Source organism: Diachasmimorpha longicaudata, chromosome 17, assembly GCF_034640455.1.
Source record: "Diachasmimorpha longicaudata isolate KC_UGA_2023 chromosome 17, iyDiaLong2, whole genome shotgun sequence".
Classification (NCBI taxonomy): Eukaryota; Metazoa; Arthropoda; class Insecta; order Hymenoptera; family Braconidae; genus Diachasmimorpha; species Diachasmimorpha longicaudata.
Window position 1 is genome coordinate 2,330,077 of NC_087241.1, and position 24,056 is coordinate 2,354,132.

At 35.2% G+C, this 24,056-nt stretch overlaps 3 protein-coding genes and 1 long non-coding RNA gene across 10 annotated transcripts; 2 read left to right on the forward strand and 2 right to left on the reverse strand.

The window, feature by feature from the left end:
* Nucleotides 1–536: 536 nt before the first annotated feature.
* On the reverse strand, nucleotides 537–3,986 carry LOC135170553 (NADH dehydrogenase [ubiquinone] 1 beta subcomplex subunit 9). 5 transcript variants are annotated; one of them, XM_064136491.1, is made up of 4 exons: nucleotides 3,704–3,728; nucleotides 3,530–3,599; nucleotides 1,979–2,104; nucleotides 537–964 (listed from the first exon to the last, which is right to left on the reverse strand). In XM_064136491.1, exons 1-4 carry the CDS (start codon nucleotides 3,711–3,713, stop codon nucleotides 637–639), a joined length of 534 nt encoding a protein of 177 aa, XP_063992561.1. In that variant the 5' UTR covers nucleotides 3,714–3,728; the 3' UTR covers nucleotides 537–636. The 5 variants fall into 5 exon arrangements, with proteins under 5 accessions (XP_063992561.1, XP_063992564.1, XP_063992563.1 ...); XM_064136494.1 differs by lacking the exons at nucleotides 3,530–3,599; nucleotides 3,704–3,728 and adding an exon at nucleotides 3,845–3,986; XM_064136493.1 differs by lacking the exons at nucleotides 3,530–3,599; nucleotides 3,704–3,728 and adding an exon at nucleotides 3,845–3,985 and having other exon boundaries at nucleotides 1,979–2,108.
* A 3-nt stretch (nucleotides 3,987–3,989) lies between these two features.
* LOC135170549 (uncharacterized) lies at nucleotides 3,990–8,837 on the forward strand. 2 transcript variants are annotated; one of them, XM_064136480.1, is made up of 4 exons: nucleotides 3,990–4,125; nucleotides 5,677–5,881; nucleotides 6,305–6,440; nucleotides 6,523–8,837. In XM_064136480.1, the coding sequence occupies exons 2-4, from the start codon at nucleotides 5,713–5,715 to the stop codon at nucleotides 7,307–7,309; spliced, it is 1,092 nt and encodes a 363-aa protein (XP_063992550.1). In that variant the 5' UTR covers nucleotides 3,990–4,125; nucleotides 5,677–5,712; the 3' UTR covers nucleotides 7,310–8,837. The 2 variants fall into 2 exon arrangements, with proteins under 2 accessions (XP_063992550.1, XP_063992551.1); XM_064136481.1 differs by lacking the exon at nucleotides 3,990–4,125 and adding an exon at nucleotides 4,132–4,292.
* On the reverse strand, nucleotides 7,306–22,937 carry LOC135170546 (uncharacterized). 2 transcript variants are annotated; one of them, XM_064136476.1, is made up of 6 exons: nucleotides 22,484–22,937; nucleotides 15,708–16,089; nucleotides 13,215–13,892; nucleotides 11,287–11,941; nucleotides 10,061–10,127; nucleotides 7,306–9,171 (listed from the first exon to the last, which is right to left on the reverse strand). In XM_064136476.1, exons 2-6 carry the CDS (start codon nucleotides 16,037–16,039, stop codon nucleotides 9,092–9,094), a joined length of 1,812 nt encoding a protein of 603 aa, XP_063992546.1. In that variant the 5' UTR covers nucleotides 16,040–16,089; nucleotides 22,484–22,937; the 3' UTR covers nucleotides 7,306–9,091. The 2 variants fall into 2 exon arrangements, with proteins under 2 accessions (XP_063992546.1, XP_063992547.1); XM_064136477.1 differs by lacking the exon at nucleotides 22,484–22,937 and adding an exon at nucleotides 16,715–16,850.
* On the forward strand, nucleotides 17,006–19,403 carry LOC135170555 (uncharacterized). The gene is made up of 3 exons (XR_010300397.1): nucleotides 17,006–17,776; nucleotides 17,864–18,150; nucleotides 19,040–19,403. It is a non-coding gene; the product is annotated as an uncharacterized LOC135170555 (long non-coding RNA).
* Nucleotides 22,938–24,056: the final 1,119 nt, after the last annotated feature.

The window sequence follows — 24,056 nt, forward strand, 5'->3', positions numbered from 1 at the left end:
GTGAAACTTAAGTCATATAATAAAAACATCATCTCTGACTCTGAAAAGAGGAGTACATGAACCATTATATAATAATCATGTGATCATCTTGAACGAATCGGAATTTCTTGCCCACTAAAATGCTCTTTTTGGAGAAATTTTTGGTTCCATTATTTTAGATACGTCAATATTTTATAACAAACAAGGATCATATCATAACTTCGCTTTTCTGTGATACTTTCTAACAACAATAAAAATAATTTTTCTGTGACAAATTTATTCAATAACAAGACTAATTCGCGGTGCTAATTAATCCTAAACCCGTTATAGTTTTAATGAAAATTAACAACTCAGGAACCGGAGTGTATCATTCCAGCAGTTGCATTCCTCTCGTACAATTAGAATTCTTATGAAAAAATAAACTCATAAAGGAAATCTTGAATCAGACAGGAAACAGGGCACCACAACAAAGACATCAACATCCAGGAGTGAATCACTAGTGAAATCCTGATATGAATAACGATAAATTGAATAACAACATAATGCCTAATGATAAATTCTGTATTAATATGTATAATTTTTTAATAATAATGATTCGAAGGAACTTCGTATTACTACATTTTTTACATTAATTAGTGCGAAATCGAGTGTTCCGACTTAATGATCGAGGTGGAACTCGGTGGGTGCGTTCGGGTACTGCTTCTTATAGAATTCGATGTACTCCAATTTACGTTTTTCTCGTAATGCAAAGTACTTTGGATACATAGCTTTCTCGGTTGGATGCCAATGATCCAGAACCCAATCTGGGGATACTCCGCCTCGGTCGTAAGCACAGCCACCTGGTGATCCAGCAAAGTACATCGGGGCAGGATGCATGCAACTCCATAGTTCTTCTTCACCTGCATTTAACAGTTCCTTTCCCTTTCGAAGATCTTTTATGTCTTTATTTGCATCGAAACGAGCTCGTAGTAGGACTGCCTCGTACCTGGATAGAAGACATATTTTCCTTGTGACATGGTGAAGGTGAATTTGTTGGCATTTTAAAATGATAAAATCAGTAGCGAAGGGATAAATCGAGATAAGTCACTATTGACTATTGATCGGTTTTTGATAAATATCTCTGAGTCTAGGGAAGGGAAAAATGTTTGTTATGAATTTTTTTTTTGAGCGTGTTGAGGATTATAATAAATGTTATTACCAAAAATTTGCTGTTTCGAGTAATTTTGGAGATATCGCTCAAAAAACCGACTCTGAGATGAGTGGAGGTATCTCGGTTACCACTTCGTTACTGAATTATTTTTTTGTGCAATTAAAGTAGCTGTACTGTCCGGTCGGTATTTACCGATCGAATAAATGGCTTTTTATTACTTTTAGTTGCCAAATTTTCCAAATTAAATTTTGGAAAGTATTGACATTTTTCAAAATCTTTCCTTCTTATAAACAAATAGTAGAACTGGTTTCTTAAGCAGTCGATTAGCTTTTCTGAAGTGGAAAAAAATCGTTTGGTTGTGTTTACGTCCAATGATCAAGAACAGAAATTTCATTTGATGACTAAAACGAAAATGTTGATTGTCTTATAAGACACTGCTAACATCTGAACTTTTAATTTTTTTCTTTTTAAACAAACGATAATTAAATTGAGGAAAAAATGAGAATTCAAATGTGAGCGAAGTTTCTATAAATTTTATGTTGTTTTCGATAATCTTTGACTTCACTAAAAGTAAATTAACTGAAAGTAAATTAAAATTCACTAAAAATAAAGGAAAAAGTTAAAAAAATTTCACTAAAAAAGGAGATGCTCTAGGAGTGAGAAAACAGTTCGAACAGAAATTTCGAAGCAGTCTGCATTAAAGTTCTATCAGATTATTAACTATTTTTTATCAATTCTTTCATGGAAATGATTTATATAGATAACTATAACTCCTGACATATTCAGGAAATGAAATGCATTATCTAGCAAAAGTTATCAATTTTAAAGAGAATGAAGACTGTGGAATACCTAAAATCCTCTAACATTGAATACCAGGACTCGAGGTTACGATATGCACGTTTGTAAAGACTGCACACCCTTCTCGCGTGTGATACGATACCAGTTGGGAGTGGTCCCGCCATCCTCCGAGCCTTTCTACCTGAAGAAATCATCGATGAGTGACAACATCCAGGAAACAATTCAATGAAAAAGTCTGGCCAAACAGTTAGAAAATTCTATTGCATTTCTATTAAATTTTCTATTAGTGTTTGGTCGATCCTATTGACATTTCTGATAGTCAATATTCAATAAAAAAACGTTAGAATTTGAATATTCCATATAAAATAATATCATAGTCGCTAGAAAAGTGATTCCTAAAAAAGGGAAAAGGGAAGTGAGAAAAGTGAGTTTTTCCGGCCTAGCCATGAAACATTAATTTCCTCACTGAAGTCCACTTTGAGGCTTTTTTCAACCTATTTTTAGCAGGTAAAATTGCATTTCTTCATCTTGACGGTGATTAGCTGTTAACAGTAAGTTAAAACCGCTTTAATTGCACTAGCACTGGTGCGTAGTGACCCTGCGCACTGAATCAAACCCTTTTTTCAGACTGAACACAACGTGAAGTGAGTCGAGTCATAAAAGACTTGTTCAAAGATTTTATGTGATTTATCATAAATTTAAGATGGAAAAATTAAAAACTGTAATTTAATGAAGATTTAAACAAACCAAAAAAATAGAAATATGAATAGTTCAGTCTGCTTTGTTACTAATAACAAAAAACTGCAAATTTCTATGTGATTCTCTAGTTTTGTTACTTTACAATCTCGAAGTTAAAACCTCAAATTTAATTTAAATTAAAAATTAATTATAATTTAAAAATATAGCCCTCAGGGCATTTCAACTTCTATTTGTTTGTACTGCATTGAAAATTTTGTTTTTAATGCAGTACAAACATGCAGTCAATAATTGTTGTTACATAAATTTTTAAAATATTGATTATGTTGGTTTTAATGGGGCGCCACCCCTCCCCTGAGCCCCTTTCCCCATTCACCCCATAATTTCGGACCTTCAGGTGATAATGTGAGGGATGGTTGGACCCAGGAACCATGCCGAGGGTTACTACCTGAAAACAGCCTAGAAAAACCTCGGATTTATGGCAGAAGGTATGATTTGGGAGGTCTTCGAGGCAGACATTGTCAGGTATTCTAACAGTAATTGTATAAGTTCCGTTCTAAACATTACAATTGTGCTGAATAATTGTATTGCTCATTACTGTATTGTATGCTCTTGACAAAAGAACCTTGATTATTATCCAAATTCACCGAATTGGAGATCTCCTCACCTGAAATAATCAAGCAATAATTCCAAAAACCACTTCCAAAAAACTGACGTCTGGCAAAATGTTCATTAACTTGAAAGAAATATTTATTTTTCCAAAATTATATTTCCTAGATTGAGTCATTCCCTCAGCAGCTCAATTAGGTTTCAATTATAACAGCTTTACTGCTCTTGAGGATGAATTTGGGGAGTCCTCAGTACAAATCATTTGTTGATTAAGATTCTTGGAAGTAATTCTCATACCTGAAACTGTCTTTCACCCCCTGAGAATGTCTGGACCCCAAGACACCTTCGAAAACCTCTTTCCCTTCTCCTAATCCTCAGAAAAAAAATACCAAGTCATATATCCTCGACAAAAATAATTTTTTCTCTCAGTGTACCACACAATCGCCAACTTCGATGTGACAATGTACATACCCACACACATACACACTTAGCCCTTCAGTCTGATTATTTTTCTCTGATTTTATGGATCATAACTGATCACTGTAACCCAGAGAACCCAAAATCTACGTTTCAACGATAAATAGTTTTCCATTTAGAAGGAAAAATACTCACAATCACTCAGATGTTCACCTCTTCTAACAATGTTTGGTTATGTCAGCCCTCGCCCTCGATTCCCCAAATCGCCTCCAGATGTCTCACCCCCTCACGTATTCCCCCAAAACCGTAGTATTGGTAAGAGAACTGACTGTGTTGGAGTCTCTCGTCTATTTGGGCGAGCCCAGCTGACCTTTCGTCGCCAGTAGTCGTTGTAAGTGGAAAATTTTCATGGCGTCGCTCATCGTGCATCGTACCATCGGCCGTTTGCGTTTCTAAAGTGTCTGGTCGCCGGCACGGTGAGTTTGTCGTTTACCATTGTCGTTTCATTGACGGTCCCTTAACATTTTATAATCCAATGCAACATCATCGTCGACTATGAAAGCTACTTCGAAACGTATCGGTTTCTATAACAGCAGCAAAAACTGCAGAAAGCCTTCACGAAGCGATTTTCCGATGCATGAGAGTAATGTCGTATTTACAATATTGCATTTCATATTTTATTTTTGAATTTTTTTAAATAATTAAACTCCCAGTGAATGAAATTCGATTTTTTGTCTTGATTATTAGTCATTCAGTTGTTAAGTCGTGGAATGTTGAATTAATTATCTGTTTGGGACATATTGAAATTATTTAATTGTTGGAAATAATCACGATTGTATTTGAAAATTTAGCGGGTGAATTCAGCTATAGAAATGGTCTATAAAATTCAGTCTGGACAACTGTGGACAATTTGTTTTCAAGGATTTTTTTTTTCTCATAAAAATTGGTGTCTTTTCGGTGAAATATGCGTTTAGAGACTTGTTTCAATTATCTATAGAATTAGTCTATAAACGGACTCTATAGACACATGAGTGTAATTCTTAATTTTTTATAATATTTTTTTCCGGTAAAAATTTCTGCAAATTATAGTCAACTTTGTCTATAGAATATTTTTAATAAAATTGATGGAACATGTTCCATAAATGGCTATTGACATATTCTCTGTTTTATATATATTTTTTGATGAATGAAATATCTGTTGAACTATTTACAAACAATATTCCTTGGCTATAGAAACCTTCCTGTTTTCTATAAACTCGGTCCAGGGAATTCCTGGTCTAAGAGATTTTGTCGTGGAGAGAATTTCATCTCAAGTCGTGACCTTCAAATTGAATATAGACTTTTATAGAATTGTTCTATAGAGATATATAGAGTAATTCTATAGGGACACTGAATATTGTCACTACAAAATGTTCGAAATTTTCATTAGAAAATCTGTAAAAGAGTTCTATAATTTTCCATGCACAATTCTATAGCAACTTTAAACACAATTGAACATTTGTCTGTTAAAAAAATCGATATCACAGCAGAATTGATGAGTCGACTTATTTCACGAATAATGAAATTGAATAGAAAAACCTATCGAATTTATCAGACGACTCTATTGAACTTTTTATCAGTTTTTAGAATATCCTATTGAACTATTAAATAAAAAATGTTCTATAGAACTGTCCCTGGTAGCTAATTTTTCTGTGCAACTTATTTCATTGATATATTTCCTATAGACTTTCTTTGTCTGTATTTTTTCACGTTTTTGTCTGATTAATTCGACAAAAAAAATGAGAAAAAAGAAAAAAGTGAATGAAAAAGAAGACAAATATCACAAAAGAACGAGTCGAAATTTCCTATTCAATATTTTCAGTTTACCATTTCTATAGAATCCACCAAAAGCTCATCAATAGGACAATGCACTCCTGTAGTTTCACAACTGAATTTTTTATTGAATGTTTTATAGACAATAAAATTTCATACAAATTTTACAGCCGCTCGAAACTTTACATAAATAATTATCAATGACTTTATTTCAGGTGCTTACGCTTCCTATCTTGATCTGATGTGGAACCATGGTGCCGACAATGCCCCCCGATGCTCACAAAATATCCCTCAAAATTATAGAAGCTATCAGACAACATCCAGTATTGTACATATCTGATGTTAAAGGAACTGCGATCAAACTCCAGGAATTTCGACAAAAAGTCTGGAAGAGAATTTCTGACGAATTGGGATTGGATCGTAAGATTTGTCATCAATTAATTGGACATAATTCACCTTCAATCGTTCAGATATTTCAGCAAAAATTGGGGCAAAATGCGCCTATCAAAGGACAACTGAGCTTAAGCAATTAAATTTTTTCATTTTGAGTTTTCAAATATTTTTAATTAATATCCCTTAATTTCTCGTCAGTTATTTCAAAATACGTATGAGAGTTCACCAGTGCGGAAATAGCACTAAAAATGGGCTTTTTCCTGGCCCAGAAAATGCGCTTCATAATAATAAAATGAAAATTTTCCTCAGCCCTCTCAATCAAAGAAAGTTAATTACACGAAATTAATTCCAAAAATAGTTGCAAAATTTGTATTACTTGACCTGCGTTAGTCATTTTTCGAGTGTTTCATTTTGCCCCGCTCTCCCCTATTTATATCCATATTTTTTCAGCTGCATGGGTCAGACTCAGGTGGAAGAACCTCAGGGACACGTACTGTCGAATACTAAAATATAAAAATCGAACGAACAAGGGAACAAGAAGAAAGAAGTGGGTGTTCGAGGATCACCTTAGTTTTCTCAAATTTCCGTTAGTACATTCCCAAAAAATCTTAAATACTCCATTGAACAATTGAACGACTGAATTGACTAACTAAATTTTAATTATCCAGATACGAACCTGATTACCAGCCCCAGTGTGTCGAGCTCTCGGACCAGTACATAGAGGCAATAAACGCAAGTGGAATGAGCACTGAAAACCTGCTGGAGCAGTTAGAAGACCGTAACGACGAGGACTACAGTGAATACCTGGAGGTCCTCGAGGAAACAACGGCAGACCCGATTCTCCAGGACGACAGCCAAGTCGTGGAGATCCTAGACGTTAACGAGGAAGATTTGAATGCAGAAATGTTAGAAAAAGACAGTGCAACTCTTCAAGTAGAAACTTACGCACGAGAGATTGAGAACAATTACATCAGGATACGTCCGAAGAAGATGAAATACGATCACGATGTGTATTCAGGTCCTTCCAACGTATCCCCCACTGATGGAACAAAAATAGATTCAAATATCAGTACAATTGTCATCACGACAGGTGAATTGCGACCCCCAGATGATGTAGAAACGACTGAAAATGATCATAATGATGAGGCCAATGATCACGACATCAGTTTGGACCATTCGAGCATTCAAAGTAAAGAATGTTACGCCGAGGAAGTACCAAAGACCAGCATAGAATTATTCTTTGACAGCATGGCGCAGACAGTGAGACTACTTCCTCCAATAGCTCAAGCAGAAATCAAGATGTCGGTGTGCAGAATAGTGACAGAAGCTGAAGTGAAATATTCAAACAAAAAAAATGCTCACAAAGTTCAAAAATTCATAGCCCCCCCTGGAATGATTCCCAAATTAGTCCTGATACCTTGCAGTATGATCGACAATCCTGGCAACAGCAATTGAATGGTCTCAGATATTTATTTGTCAATGTACAATTTTTTTTTTGACAATACAAAAATAATCGCCCCTTCAATCATGGGTATTTTTTATGATACATTGCACTGGGGATACTTATATCAACAGTTGATAATGATCGTTAATCGTAAATAAAGGACATGTACTAATTTATTAATTCGCTGGCGGTTTTGCAGCTCATTCGAGGCCCGGGTTCGGCCCTTATGTTTAGAATGTGATCATGATCGATTATTTTGGTTAATTTTTAAGTAAAAATTTAACTCGATTAGCCGTCACGCAGAAACACTTCACAATTATGAATTTGTTTAGAAAAAAAATACGTTGAATGGGTGTTTTTGTAAATATGAATGAATCCATTATTATTATTATATGAAGAAGGGATTTTACATTTGTTTCGATTGTTGTTTCGATGATTTTTCCTCAAGTATAACTGGAAGACATGATTACAGCGCTGAAAATCGATCTCGTTATCAAATAAAAATATGGAAAGAAGGAGTAATGATACTATTTAAAGGATTGTTTATCATGGCACCTTCTCGTAATTTCAAATCTATTATTACAAGTTAATGCTGACTTGTATAAAGGACTAATCTTGTTGAAATTAGAGCTGTTGCATTTCTTGTATGAATCGGTTTCCACTTTTTCCATTAAATTAGGAGTAACTTTCAATTGCTGATTAGAATTTAATTCTAATTTAGGTGACGTCACATTTATGTGAAGATTTTCATTCCTTCGTAATGAAAATGAAGCCCCCAATCAAGTAAATGGAAGTAATTCTGGAAGTAAAAACGGATGTCGTCATTTAAATTAGAATTGAATGCCCATAAACAATTGAAAGGTTCTTCTACGTCAATCGAAACAGTCATGTGATAAAAACAATTAACATGATAAAATAATTCATATGATAAAAACATCATTTCTGACTGCGAAAAGAGGAGACATGATCCATCATATAATAATCACCAACATGACATGACGATTATGTGACGATCTTCAACGAATTGAAATTTCTTATCCATTAAAATGTTGATTTTTCATACAATATGTCAATATTTTATAACAAACAAGGATAATATCATAATTTCGTTTTCCTGTGATTCTTTGAGACAGCAATAAAAGAATTTTTCTGGAATATTTTTATTCCATAAAAAGTTATTCTTCCAGTTTTCGATGAAAATGGAACCCAATAATCGATTTGGATCACGTTCTAACGATAGTGCATCCGTCCGAATTCGTGAATTATTTCGGAACTTTGTGATAGTGATTGTGATCTACAAGTGGAAGAACTGTTAACTGTCCGATTATTATTAAATATGGAAGACAATAGACTAATTGTAAATCAAAGTGTTAACAGTCTGAATGAACTTATTGACAGAATGAGATATTTCAGATGTTACGATAGTTTCGATTCTTGTTATTACTGCAAAACAGATCTCGTATTCGTGATAAAGATCTTAATTACAACAATGATAAAATGACAGTTAAAAATAACATTAAAAATGTTAAAGCAATATAATGTACCATTTAGTCACTAATGTACTTTGCATTCGTAATCTCATATTTTTCACATCCTCATTTATTCACAGCCTAAAATTACTTAATGTTATTTTTATACATGAACATTATCGTCTCAGATCTTCATCTTCAATATATTAAATTGCACTATTGTACAGTTTGAGAGCTTTTCATTATAATTCGAGATTAATTCTATGAACGGCTGATGGGAGTTGCGATGACCCATTTTGTTTATTCCAGACTAGAAAATGGAAGTTATGAAGACAGGGAGAGACCGAGTCGAGCGAGCACCATCTCCTTTCGTAATCGTGCTATTTCCCAGTAGACGTCTTGCACTGGAATGAGACAATGGATTATTAGGGGTAGAGATCGGTGCAAATATTACTTTCACCACCTTTTCCCCGACAAATACAGTTTCCTTCTGATCATCCTTAGCGTCCAGATATTTTTTGTAATATTGTTATTTCAAAGGAACCGAGGACACTGATTCTGAAGAAAATACATCGATTCCTGTCAACAGAGATTGATCTGTTGGCAGGAATCGACTCGATCATACAGGTCAAACGATATTACCATCAGGGATGGGTTTTCGGACGAGTGGTGGTATCCGGACACTCCGATTTTTCGATAAATATTCTAAATTTATTTGACAATGGTCGTAACAAAGATTATTGTTATTTTCTTATTCAGAAGATTGATGTTATTCTTTTCTATTTATTTCGTAGAATTGTTCAATTGTACGATTGGAGAATTATTCAATTTTTAATTTGTTCATTTGTAAATTTGGATGCGCAACGCTACAAAGAATCCGTTTCTTTTGATATTCTTTTCCGCGCAGATTTTTTTTTGTTTTCAAATCGTAAAAATCGTGACGTGATATCAAAAATTCATATGTTACATTTTCATTTTTTTCATTTATTGTGTTTTTCAATAATTATTCATTTACGATGTGAAAATGTCGGTTTCGCCTGGTGCAGTAAAATGTTTTCGTTCTCAAATAAATCGATTTTTAATATGAAAAATATTTAGGAGAAATAATGTAACAGTTCAAAAAAACAAATTGTTAAGTTATTTACAAGAAAGCTTCATAAGATAAATTAGTGAATTTATTGGAAAATAAAATTCGATGAAATAAAAATATTATTAAAAAATTAAGCGATAGGTTTATCCATTGGATTTTTTCATGCATTAACTTTCATTTCGTGTGCAGTAGGCGATACTTACTTGAACTTTTGACGAGGCCACGTTCAACGTAGCGAAGATAATTGAGAAAATCACAAACTGCGGTTATCTGGGGGTGAAGTAGATCGATTGAATTATGTGGTATATTTGAAGTGATTGGGAGGTGGTAGAACATTCTCCGATAAGTACATTGAAAATTTGATTTGGTATTGAATTCAATATTGGAGGGCTAATACGTGACGAAAGCAGCCGTTTCTTCACTTAAAAAAACAATTCATTTATCCAGTTGATGTGTTATTTTCGAAAAAACTATCAGAATTTTTTTCTGGAGATTTTTATAAAATATCGAACAATTCTTGCGATTGGTTTTTCCGAAAACCACTTGTTTCAGTGAAAAAATGGAACAAAGAGAAATAGAAGTTAATGTTTATTGCCATTTGGTTCCACAATATCTATCAAAAAAAAATCTAAATTTATCCAAACTAATGGACCACTCCATTCATTTGAAAATCCGGTGATACAGTGATAGTTTATCTCACAGGATTTGAGGGAGGTATCAATAATTTGAGTTATAAATGAGTTATAACAATTTCAAAAGTTCTATCACGTATTTTTGGTGACGAATCAAAAATCGAGTGGGAGGAAATGAAAATGAAACGGTGAAAGATACAAAAGTGTAATATTAAGGATGTTGTCATGTAAAATATTTACTCAACAATTTTTGTTTAATTTTTCATCGTAGGTACCTTCCAAAATTAGCTGCAAAGTGATTACTTTCTGCTTAAAATTCTTCGTTTTGAATTAGAGATATAAATTTTTGAGATTTGCAGAATTTCCTCACACGTTTAAATGCAGTCTTACGATTGTAAATTTTAAAAAATCGAGGGTTGGATCATTTTTGCAAACAAAAATTGTTTGAAGTACACGTTTCATCACTGAATACACCAAAGGAATTTTAGTCGATCGACCGAGTTGCCCTCGAGGGATAATTACAGAAAGTTGATCAATTTGTATAATTAAGAGTAGTTGCAATGGAAAATATATAGTTATATGTTATTCATTCGTACATAATGCCCCAATCGACTGAAACTATATATTGTCAACATATTTTGCTCCGATTTGGGCCATTTTGCAGCGCATAAACTTTTTATAGAGCCTCACGGATCTACTTTAGTGCAAAGACACTCGAGCATTCGAGAAATTTATTGATTCACGGTAAATTCCACTTCTATTTCAATCCTCCTCCCCCTAAAAAAAGCTCAACTCACCCGATTCCTGCAGACTTGGGATATCGTGTACCACTGATTCTCATGATCCCCAAGTCTCATCCTATGCTGACACTGTCTTGTCACCTCCAGCAGTGCACAATCCTGTGGAAATCCCTGCTTGACCTTGTCACTGATTGCCTCGATGAAAATAACCCCCCCAAGAACAGCCTCTCGCACCCTCACACCGAGCTCTGAATTAGGAAAGTCCAGGCAGAGATCGATATCCTCCCTGAAGACCCTCCCGACAAATGCATCACTTTGGCTCAAGCAAGGATTGGCTTTCCAGGTGAGGAATTCGGATTGCAAACGTGGATCAATCTCCATTCCCAGATCGCTCTGGCCGTCCTTACTGGTAATACGATCCCCCTCACCCCCTCGTTCACAATCGTCTCTCTCCGAATCTCTAGTCTCTTTGACATCTCCTTTCTCCCGAAACTGTCTAGAACCTAGAGAATTGTCGTTGGAGTGCACTTCGTGATGTGCAGCTGTTGAAAAAATTGGCTTCTGCTCCTTAACCGGTGACTCCGGAGGGGAATTTTCCCTTCCGTACTTGAGGTTCATGTGGGAGGGGGATCTTCGGTGCTTCTTCGTGAAGATTCCACCACTGCCACCAACATCATCAGCGGAGCTAGTTGATTTGCACCTGACGGCACATCTGTCGATGAAAAAACGATAGATATTCAGTTTTTTTTTTAATTAAAAATTCAAATTGTGTATGTAATATATAATATGTACTATATATGTGATATATAAGGGATCATATTTAATATATCATATATGAAAAAATTAATTAACTGCAGGGGTTTGTGATTATAAGTAGTTTCTGATCGTTGAGTTGCATTTTGGTTAATTTTGTGAGTTTTATCGTAATTATCGACAATTTTGTTAAGGACCACCCGAAGACTGGTACTTTTACTTTAATTCTCAGTCGCAATTACATGACTAATATGCTCGAAAGATCGTCAAAATAAATCGTGAAATGTCATGGACTTGACAAGCTGTGGAGTGAAATAACAGCGCAGGTGAATTTCTACCAGTGGAATTTCATCATGTACGTGACGAATTAGTCTAATAATAGATGGTATCACATCTTCAATTAATAATCAATGTCTCGGAACATTAATAAACCCACGCTCATTAGTATTTCAATACATTAAATGTGGTAATCAAAAATTGATACAAAATTCAAAGCAGCTGCATCTGTTAATCAGTGTTATTCAATTTGGACATTCACATTGTTTTCTCTTGTCTTGATGATCATATTGATCTACAGTGACAATTATGATTGGTATAAATTAAATATCAACAGAGCAGTGATGACGAAGTTCCTGAATTTCTTAAAATAAACAGTATTTTAGACTCAGAAGACTGAACAAGAGTTTCTACGTGAATGTTACATCACATTATTTGCGTGAGTAGAAACTAATTCATTCCGTGATCGGAAACTTGAATTCAAAATTAAATATCAAATAATAAATATAAACTGGAATTTCAATTAATTATTTGATATTTAACTCAAACAAAGTTCTTGATAATAATTAAAAAATCTCTGCAGTTCAAGTTAAAAAAATTTTTTTCAGTCCCATTTATATCGATCAAATCTATTTCAGAGGAGATCCAACTAATGTCCATTATAAAATCACTTTCATTTGAAAATTTTTAACCGAATGATCGTTGACCCAAGCGAAATTCTCTCAATAAAATTAATTTTCTCCTATCGCTCTCCGATAAAATATTCAAGGACATCTATTCCTCCGAATTTTCTTGACGATTTTCCACTGTAAAATATCTCGTGACGTCCTACCAGCGATTTCTAACTTCAACAAATTATCTAAATCCATCAAAAGTCCCACAAATCCCAAAATCTGAATTAAATCATAACTTCCAACTCCTCTAACCGACGACTGAACTAACAAATAAATACTGACCTGTTATCGATTTGCGGATGAAGATGGGGATTCGGTTGAGCCGGAGTTGAAGTCAGAACTAAAGTTTTGAGAGCGACAACTTCGGCCGCAAGAACTTCGACTTTCATTCGACTCTCCTCGAGCAATCGTTCAGCTGTTGCCTGACGTGTATTGGCTTCCCTGACCATATTATGGGCCTCTTGGAAGAGACTAGCCGTCAGTTCCTCCAATTCACTTCCCACATCCTGTCTGAATCGTAGTAATCGCGTCACCTCTTCGTCCTTGAGTTTGAGTTCCTCATGAGCTTTCTTGAGTTCCTCTTCGAGTTTCGTTACCGCGTGCTCCTTCACCTCGGCAACAGTTTTCTCCCAATTACGTTCGGCAGATGTTAGAGTTGGCTCATTGCCGGCTAGAGGTTTTGCATTACCGAGGTTCGTGGAGATGGTCTCGTAGGTCGTCGCCATCGTTGCAACTGGTTCTGATAAGTTATGACCTGGCAGTGCCAGTGATAAGGGTCTGCTTACGCGGATCAAGTCACAGGCATTTGAATCGTTGTTGAGCACTTCGTTGTGTTTATCGGTGTCCTCATTTTTACGAAGATTAATGGGCCTTTGAGGGTCTTCCGAAGGTGAGTGAGAAGCCTTCGGACAAAATGGTTTGTCGTTGTACACGAAGTGGGATGATGAACCATTCTGTGAGCTGAAAATCAGGGGAAGGGGGTCAAATAAACGAGGATTTTTGAATTTTCATTGCCAAATTGGACGAAAAGTCGATATTTCCTTATAAATTCAGAATTTTCTTGTTGGAGATGTGAAAGTTTGTGGGCAAAATCTATTATTTCATTGAAGTTGACCTAATGTTGTTGTCCAACATTATTTCAGCATTGAATTGCTATCATTTATTTGAAAATTGACTTCAAAATGATTTTTTTTTCAAGGCGAAGTAACGCTATTATTGTCATGTCGAAGTTATTGATGATGCACTGAGAGAAATGACGAGTGAAAATCAAAGAAATATTTCTTCAAAACAATATTTTCCTGAATCAACATAAATTCGTTCTATTCGAGTTATTTGTTGCCTTAAAATACCACAAATATCATTATGAATAATTCATTTCATTCCAAAAAATATTTCTTTGTCATTAAAAAAATATTTTTTGATTCACTGACTTTATTGCTGAGTGTAGATTCTACGAAATATATTCTGTTAAATGCATATTCTTTCATATAAAACCAGAATTCCATTGTTTCCACATTTTAAATCGTCATTTTACCAGTGGATTCCCTGTAGAGCGTAGATAATTACACGTTCGTTAGAAAATGAGTCATTATTCCATTGAAAATATCCTGTTGCATGCGATTCCGTTGATGTCGCCTGTAATAAGTTTTCAGATCGACGGCATGCGATACATTAAAATAACAATTTAAATGTGACAAACTATTCAGGAAATCCAGAGGAATATGTGATAGATTTGAATCCCCATGTGATCGAGTCATGATTTTTCTGTTTGAAACCCTCAGAATCAACAATTGAAGCATAAACTTTAATCACGTGCTCAGATATTTTGTATCGTCAAGGACTTATTCCCTTGGCACTATTGAAAAACAGTAAGTGTTTGAATAAAAAAATAATCCATCTGTTTAACTACATTTTTCTCTCAGTGTGGCATTAGAAACTTGAATCGGTAAATCAAAAAATCAGATTACATTAATCATCAACTATAAATAAATTCTCATTAAATAATACGTGTAACAGAAAGATTAATAGTGTTCGAATCAGTACTATGAACATCTAGAAATCCCATTATCGAAGTAATATTCAATCGAGAAATTCAAATGACTGAATAGCTCGTTAATCGACATTACCCAACGAACATTAACAAAAAATGAAATAAATTCATATTAAAGAATCAAAGTATAAGCACAAATATTGATAGATCAATAATAGTAATTAGAAAAGGTGATAATATAGGGTAATTCTAAATCACTGATTGAGAAGAGGATTTTATATCGCAGTTGGAACCTTTAAAAAAATTCAAACTGATGAACTGGAATTCAATTGACTTATTTAAATCATTATTTTTACAATTAAAGGGATTATTTAATAATAACAATAATTTCTGTATTATTATTACTTATCATCAACCATTCTTGAGGTCAATTCATCGATCCTAAAGAACATTCAGTTCATTCATAATTTTTAATCATTTTAAAGTGATTTTTCCGAAGTCAATCATTCGATGGTGACCTAAAAATGTCGATTTTAACGTACTTCAGTTGAAAAATGAAGGCGATAGCAATGTGACGTCTTGGAAACAATCGATACATTGATTCGATCAATATTTCGTCATTGATGGTACAATGGAGGACGATAGGATCGAGGAATCTGATCTCTGCTCTGCTCAGTCAACTCATATAAACAGAAAAACCTGTTATGGCAATTTTTCAGCTAAAAAACCCCCTGACTCCTGGACAGCGCAATCAATCATCAGAAACACTGACACCAACACCTCACCTGTGTGGACGAACATTGTTCTCATCCTCATCAAACAAACTGGTAGGTTCCTCATCCTCTCCTTTGGCTGAGTATCCAAATAAATCCGTAGCAGCACGTGCAAGATCAGACTTTAAAATAGGGTTGGGCTGATGATGAGAAATTCCAGCGCAATCAGCCTCATCCGGATACATCTCATCTTCATCAGTGGTGTACTCTTCATCGCCTGTAGTACCGGTACTTCCGGCACGTCTGTGTTTCGTTGTAAGAGGACGATACGCATACTCACTGCCCCCATTAACTGAGTCACTGGAGTCCATGGAATTGGGTTGTTGTTGTTCCACAGCTTTCATTTTTTCACCTTTTCTATTTTCACGTTAATATATCATTCTTTCCTGTCCACCTGCAAGAACAAAGTGTTATTTCAGCATAAAATACACAAGAATTTTTTGTTTCTTCTCACGCACGTTCATCCAGTCCATCCGGTCTCTTCGCTTACTAATGAAAAAAAAAACTATAGAAAACTGTAATTCGGCTGACGAGGGAATTTCGCTTCCTCTTTTCCGTCGAGTCTGGATTTTTCGTTTCCCACTATTGTCTGAGGGACTTGTATGTACCTTGCATGATATTATCATGATAATAGTTTTCTCTCATTCGTTTTTTTCATTTGTATGAGGCCCTGGTGAAGGTGTTCATGACTAGTGTTTTTGTGAAGATGCACATGACTAATTATTTATTTTTTTATTAAGATGTACCTGACTATTTAATGAATAGTATTTATTTATTTTTTATTAAGATGTACATATTTTTTTTATTAACAACCGGTTGGAGAGGGCCACGTGATCACACATGTAGATTATAAATAAATGGTTGAAACAATGGTTTTATTATAATTATTTTGACTGAAATTTGTAATGGAAGTTTGAGGTTATGTATCGATTTTCAAATAATAGTGACGTTAGGGGTCAGATCATCCAGTTCGATGATCTAATCACCTCTGAATGGTGTTATATTCCGAAGACATGTACCTGGATCTGTATTTTCAATTTAGGGAACCTGAAGACTCGAAATACTCTTCACAAAATAGTCTTTTCTAGACAAAGAAGACTCAATTTTTATAGATGTTGAAAGGTAGAAGAGGGATCATGAACTGAAGTTAAGGAAGAGTTCCTCTAAGGAACCTGAGTTTTCAGAAAAATGGTGGAAATGAGGAAACTGAGGAGGGGGAGTTTTGAGGGCACCAAATATCTGGTCCATCAAAGTATTGGAAACTCAGGAGATTGTGGACCTGTTCGGTTAGGAAGGAGAAGAGGGTTCGAGGGTTCGAAGGATTTCTGAATATGGGAAATGAGGAGATCAGGAGGTCCCAGACAACAGTCCCAGACTATACACAAACATAAATGTTTTCTTCTTCTTGAGTCGTCCTACACCATCGGGTTAACTGAGGCGGAGAGCTGAAGGGTTCACTCTCCAAGGAGGGGGTCATGTGGTGGATGGGATGAATCGATGTAACAGAAACACTCGCATACTTTATATACAAATGATGGTACGTTATAGTTTGATGTTAAGGATTACAAGATACGCCAGTGGGTCAGTATAACGTGTTGTTGGAATTTTGATCGCGAATTTGGGTCTTAGACTCGCGTATGGGAGACTCTGGGGCCCTCCGGTGTCCTCCTGATCGTCCTCTGACTCTCTTGGAGTCTTCAAAACCCGTCCGAGCTTAAATTCGCTGAGCTAAGCAGTCTCACGGTTTTACCCACTAATATTCTTTTGTATCATCGTTGACACAAGACTTGCACAGTCAAACAGGTCATTGTCTTCACCTGGACGGTTGACAAAAAACCATGAAACCGCTTAATAGGACATTTCAACGACGCCATAAGAGTGCTGACAATGGTCTAAACATTCGTTTGATTGTTTGACGTCATTGTCCAGGTGACCAATGCCGAAACCTTGAGGACTGCTTATCACGAGGCCTACAAGACATCGTGGGACTGCTGATCAATGTCTGGATGATAGGAAAGAGGGATTGAAGTGCTCTATTCCATAATATATTCGTCAATCCCTGAAGATTCATCAAAATTGAGGTATCGGTACCTCCCAACACGTCACATGTGTACGACAAGTTTTTTTTATATTAATTTGTTGGTGACTATTTTTTTTTTTCAATGCAGATGTGAATGACTATTTTGATCTGGAAGTTAGATAACAATGAGACTATAAAGGCCTGTGTGTGTGGGCTTCAATCAAACTGGATGATGACCTTGGCAGCGAGTTAGTTTGATTACGGATGGACTTGTTCCTGGTACCTCGGTAGGAATTGCTGAGTATTGACAAGAGGACTAAGTTTGGAGCTTCCCGAATATGAGTTCGACCACTGGTGATGCCAATCGAGGGCCAACGTTAGTTCGATAGGTCACCCCGGAGCCCGGTAGTGAGCCTAGTTCATAGCTTGGTTCAGGTAATACATAGAATCGCTATTCACAAGCATATTTGCTAATTCATTACCCGAAAAAAAAACAATTCAATTTATAAACAATAGGAACAGTTTAGTGGTTTCCTCAGTAATTTTAAAAATTACGGTATCCTGAAGCCATTAAAGTTATCTAGATATTTTAATGGAAAGAAAAATCGAAACCAAAATTTTTCTGATCTGGTGATTAATCTAGGATTAATTAATTTCAGTCAATTTAACTTTAGTGAATGTAAATGTATTCATTTAAGTAAATTAATTAAGTAAAGAGAATATTCAGTTTATCCGTTTAGTTAATGATGTCTGAAATTTTACTGATATTGATGTCAATTAATTTTACTGAAATTAATGTCAACTAATTTCAGTGAAATTTGTGAAAATTGGTAATTTTTTTAATGACAAAACGTACTATTTTATGAATTAAAAAATATTGTTTCCTTGTATGACGTGTATTACACAAATGTAAGTGAATAGTCCGTGAATTTTGGCTGATCGCCAGGACTTGAGGCTATCCCCAACCACCCAAAAAAAAAAAAACCCCCTAAAGACTATTTTCCTCACTACTGTCTCCTCCGGAATTTCCCGTTCCCCAGTTCCGATTTATCTCTCTGTTTTTCCCGTTTTTCCCCGAGGAAAAACAAAATCCCGTTGACCACAGAGACTTTCAAAATTGTTTTTCCCCACACTTAATAATTATTATTCACGCAATTACTTTATCGACTATATTATTCCATTGTTGTGGCAATAAACTAATGTCGTAAATACAAAATAACAATGACAGGCGAAAAAACAACTCATAAAATTCATATAAACTCCGGAATTCCGTTAGCGTTGTCTATTTCTTAATATTTCTTCGCGAAAACTTTATTTTCTGAAGTTACAGCGAGAAAATCACGAGATGGCGAAATCCTGGGGAGACCTTTCAAATCCTAAGGGGCAACAGAGGCTCGCAGGTTACGAGGGTCAACAGGCCCATAAAAGTCAACATTTTTCAAGCGTCACAAAATTGTGTATTTATCACAACTCATTATCATTAATTAATTCAATCGCAGACTCAAAGAATTTCGTTAATTTACAACAACTAGTGTATGGTTCACGCATATAATATATTATATGATATATAGCATATGACATATCATATAATATAATTAGAATATTAGTAGCAAAACTTTGAAAGTTATTTATAGTTTATAATTTGCAGTCTCATAAACAAACAGAAGGAGAAATTCTACAACACAAGATGTAACACCAAAGAAAATAAATAATTATTATTATATTATATACACATATAATATAATATATAATATATACTTTGATATGCATAGTTTAACTATACGTCCAAAACGTTGCATTAAAAAAAATAACAGAATAAAGAAATATCTTTGTCTATTGAATTACACATCTCGTACGTTATTTCATTCTTAACATTTTGTTTCAGTTGGGGATTCGATATAATTACTAGTTACATTGTTAATTAAATGTGGTTTGTTCGAGTGATCGGTCAAGAGAGTGAGTAGTCTTCAGTTCGTCCAGGGTGAGAGGTCTGCCCCGAAGACGAGGCCCTTTTGTCTATTGGGACAAAACGTGTTGGATTGTTTAGGTCATAAACAGCTGAAGTGTTTTCGTTGTTCCCTGAGACTTTGACAGCGCATCGCGGGTTCGAGTTAATGTCAAAAATATTTCCAGGGTTAAAACACCTCGTTTAAGGCTAAATGAGTCCCTCAAAACTTCTCGCATTACATCGGTGAATAAGGAATAATTGTAGAGGCGTCGTAACGCTCCTCTGACCTCACACGAGGGCAAATTCGTTTGACCGAATCAATGAATTCAACCCGTGGGTTGGAAAAAAATTCCATTGCCATTATTCGTTGGAATTTAATCTCGTGGTATTTGAAAGAATCATCGTCCTGGTCTACTCGTGCCACGAGTGGATTCTCCCGGAGTGAATGGTACACCCTGGCACGGCATTACTATTATGTGTAGTTGTATGTACACGAGAGAGAACCTACAATCAACGGCGAACCAGCATCAGTCAATGCCCGTTCTCTCTTTCTTGTTGTAGTTGGCAGTTTCTGCAGTAGGAAAGAAATAACTTGATGGCAGTGGAAAGGTGAATGCGATTCAAGCGCAAGTAGAACGGCCTCGGGTAACGGTACACTCAGGCCTCGAGACCATGTTTCAATTTATTTGATATTATAATTTTTTTTTGTTGTTATCCCGACAACCGAAGGAATTTGAAATTTGTCTGATTGTAAATTAGTGGAGAAGGGGATTTTGAAGAATTAAAAGTCGGAAATATTCTGCAACTAAGTTGTTTTTAATTGGAGACTGATAGAAAAAAATATTTTATTAAGAAGAGTTGATTTAGGTCAATTATTATTATTGGGTTGTAAATTATTAAATAAAAGTCATTGGATAGTGAACGCTAGTTGGATCTTCGTGACATGAATTTGATTGTAATCAATGAAATTTCTCTGGAATTGAAGTTTCTTTCATTTATCAGAATGATGAGAGTAGTTATTCTGTTCTAATTAGGAGAACAGATGGGATTTATCTGATGATAAATTAGTGGAAATGGGGATTTTGAATAATTAAAACTGGGAAATAAGTTGAAACTAAATTTTTTTTATTTGTAGACTGATAGGAAAAAAAATTTCATTAAGAGGAGTTGATTTAGGTCAATTATTATTATTAGATTGAAAATTTTCAAATAAAAGTGATTCCATAGTGAACACTAATTGGGTCTCCTCTGAAATCGATTTGATTGGAATAAATAGAACTTCTCTGGAATTGAAGTTCGTTTCATTTATCGAAATAACAAGAGTATTTAGTTTATTTCCAAAAAAAACTTCTTCCCAGAAATTCTTTGTGCAATTGAGGAGCAAAATTATCATTATGATTAAATACGTGGTAATAGTAATCAACACGTTTCTACTTTTTTTTAAATAAATTATAATTAAACGGGGAAATTCATTTGGTGAATCAGAGAGGACGTTGTTACGTAGAAAAAAAACTTTGCGACTGTAATGACATATCGTCAAGTTAAGAAAAGTTTATATTTCTTATTCAGAACAACGACACATTCATTTGCAATTATCGCAGCACAGATTACGGTAATCACACAAATTTGAATATTACAAACTACAAATTAATTTACTCCTCGAGGTATTTGTTTCATGAGGACAACCTTTTGATCAATTAACAAAAGTGAAAAATTTTGTAGCTAAAGATCATATTATGTTAATGTCATATTGACTTGACAAACATTTTCATTGGGGTGACTTGACTCAAAGAATTATTTTATTGTATCCAAATAAATAAAACTACAAATGACTGAAATAGTTCATAAGGTCACGACTAATAACAGGAAAAATGTTTCTACCTAAAAATTTCTTCTTAATTCCTCATCTCCCTTCCCTAATTTCCGAATCTAATTAACGAAAATAATTGACACCAACACCCGAGCGGCCAAACTCCGGGTCTGCGTATCCGATACGATTCATAATCCCTACGTCACGGTGATTTCTCTCAAGACTTATCAACGCAAGAGAAACGAAGAGGGAATCGAAATAAAAAACATACGCGAGTTGGAAGTGAAAGCGCGTTGCGGTGATGGTTTTTTTTCTATTCCGTCGAATCACGAATCACATGTGGCCGATGAAAATTCTTCCAAAGCCATCGCGATCGTTAGAAAAATGACAACTAAAAATAAAAAAAAAATTTCTTCCAATACCACAAAACCAATATTCCCCTAAATCAATGCAAATCCCTCTACTTCGATTCGTTGTTAGCAATTTCAAAAGGTTCACTCCCTTAAAATACCCCAAACACCATCAAAATAAAAAACAATTAACTTCTTTCTAAAAAATTAATAAAGTTTCCATTTCTAATTTTTTATCAAAAATTAATTTTCTGTTGCATTAACTAGGTCTTTCCACAATTTGCATAATTTTATTTTCGTGTTTCACTTAAAATGAGACAAAACATTTTTACGAGCGGAAATTTTCTGTATTTTTGGGTCTAAACAGATTACCATCAATGGAACGATTGTTAAAATGAGTCCTCAGGCCCAGGATGTTGTATCCCCTTAACAATTTTAATTAGTTCCTCTGACGAAACGATCCAAAGTGCCATATAAACAATATTTAAAAAACTCATTCCCAATGTTGAATCATTTAAAATTACGTCGTTTCCAATAAAACATTCCTTTCCCACTAACAATTAAAATATTTCCTCTCTAAGAGTTCACCACGTCCACCGGATAAATGACCCCCGTTCCATCATCGAATAATCTCCCCCAAATAAAAAAAAGTCGACTTACTTATCTGTTGAAAAAATCCGTCACCAATAATTTGTTTTTCCGTCAGATGCAATTTCTCGTGCCAGACATGATCCCCTATATCTACTCGCCAACTCCGGACCAGAATATGAAATTAAAGACACTTATGAACACTCTTCCCCTCTCCCTAATGTTCCCCTTTTTCTATTATAAGTTGACGGTCGTCCGATTGTACTTGACGTTCACCAACAATTAAATCCGTCGAAATTTGCACAACCGTTGCGATTTTAAATCGCTCCGTTTCCCCAGGAGAAATCCAAGTGCTGTCCACCCCCTGCCCGATCGCGATTTCTCTTCGCTCTAAATAATTAAATAAAATAAAAATTTATTATAAAATTTTTCAGTTGTTGTAGCACCGAGTTGTCCGAGGCCAATCGAGTCACCGACTGAGACCTGAGAGACCGCCCGACTCTGGGACAACGTTCTACGGCTACACAGAATGTTACGATTGATATATACTACGCATAGCTTCGTGTGCCATGTACGTATGTATATACAATACATAGGCACCCACATACACATAAACCTTTCACAACTGTGTACACATTCCACGGAATGTTTTATGGGAATCGAGGGGTTTGCGATGGGAACAGACACTTCCGCTGATTAATTTTTGGGATAAAATGATAATTATAATGATTTTTTTGCCGGTATTGTGACGTCACGGGGTTTTAATTGATGGAATGGGTCAATGACAATTGGTTTCCTGGGTCGGTAGAATTTCCGATGCTGGGGGAGATTCACTCTTCGGTGGATGCGGACCTGGGTACAGTTTCCTCGTTGCTATTGGTTACGAGGGATTTTGATGCGCAAGACTGGAGATGACGCTCGAGGATGTGATGAAATTTTCGTGGGGTTTCATGCTGCAGGTGGGGGGGGGGAGGAGGGGGTTGAGGTTGGGGGGTTTCAGGTCGAGGTTCTTTGGGCGATTGTATTGGAGATATTTGATAATTTTGTTTTATTCGAGAAGAATTATCGGCGCTGAATAAGTCAGGATTCTCCTTTATCGGCGGGGAGGAACAGGATGTGATGATTTTGGGGGGGAGGGCGTCAATTTGGAGGGAAGGGGGGAAGGTAATTGGTGAAGGGTGAATGATAAATTTCAGGAAAATATAGCATGAAACTTTAAGATGAATAATTATTTTAGTGAGGCAAAAATTTAGAGTTCAAATTTTGATTTTTGCGCGGGAAATGGGGACAACAATGATTTGAAGTGAAAAATAAAAAAATGTCGATGTCTCGAAAGCTTTGTATGGGTGAGTATGTATGTATTTGAGTTGATTGTGATAGAGGATATCAGACGAAAATTTTTTGACAAAAAAAATTAATTATATGCGCTTTATTTTGAGACACTCCAAAGAATCATTTTGCACTAAAAGTTGAATATCAACGGACGTAATCGTTCATTTAAACTTATTTTCAAGATCGTCGGCTGCACTTTTTTTTCCATAAAATCGAACAAATTGGAAATAATTATAATAATTGTTAAGACTGAGATGAGTTTCCACATGAATGTATTTGCACTCTTCGCAGGAAGCCGTCGAGTTGTCTCCAT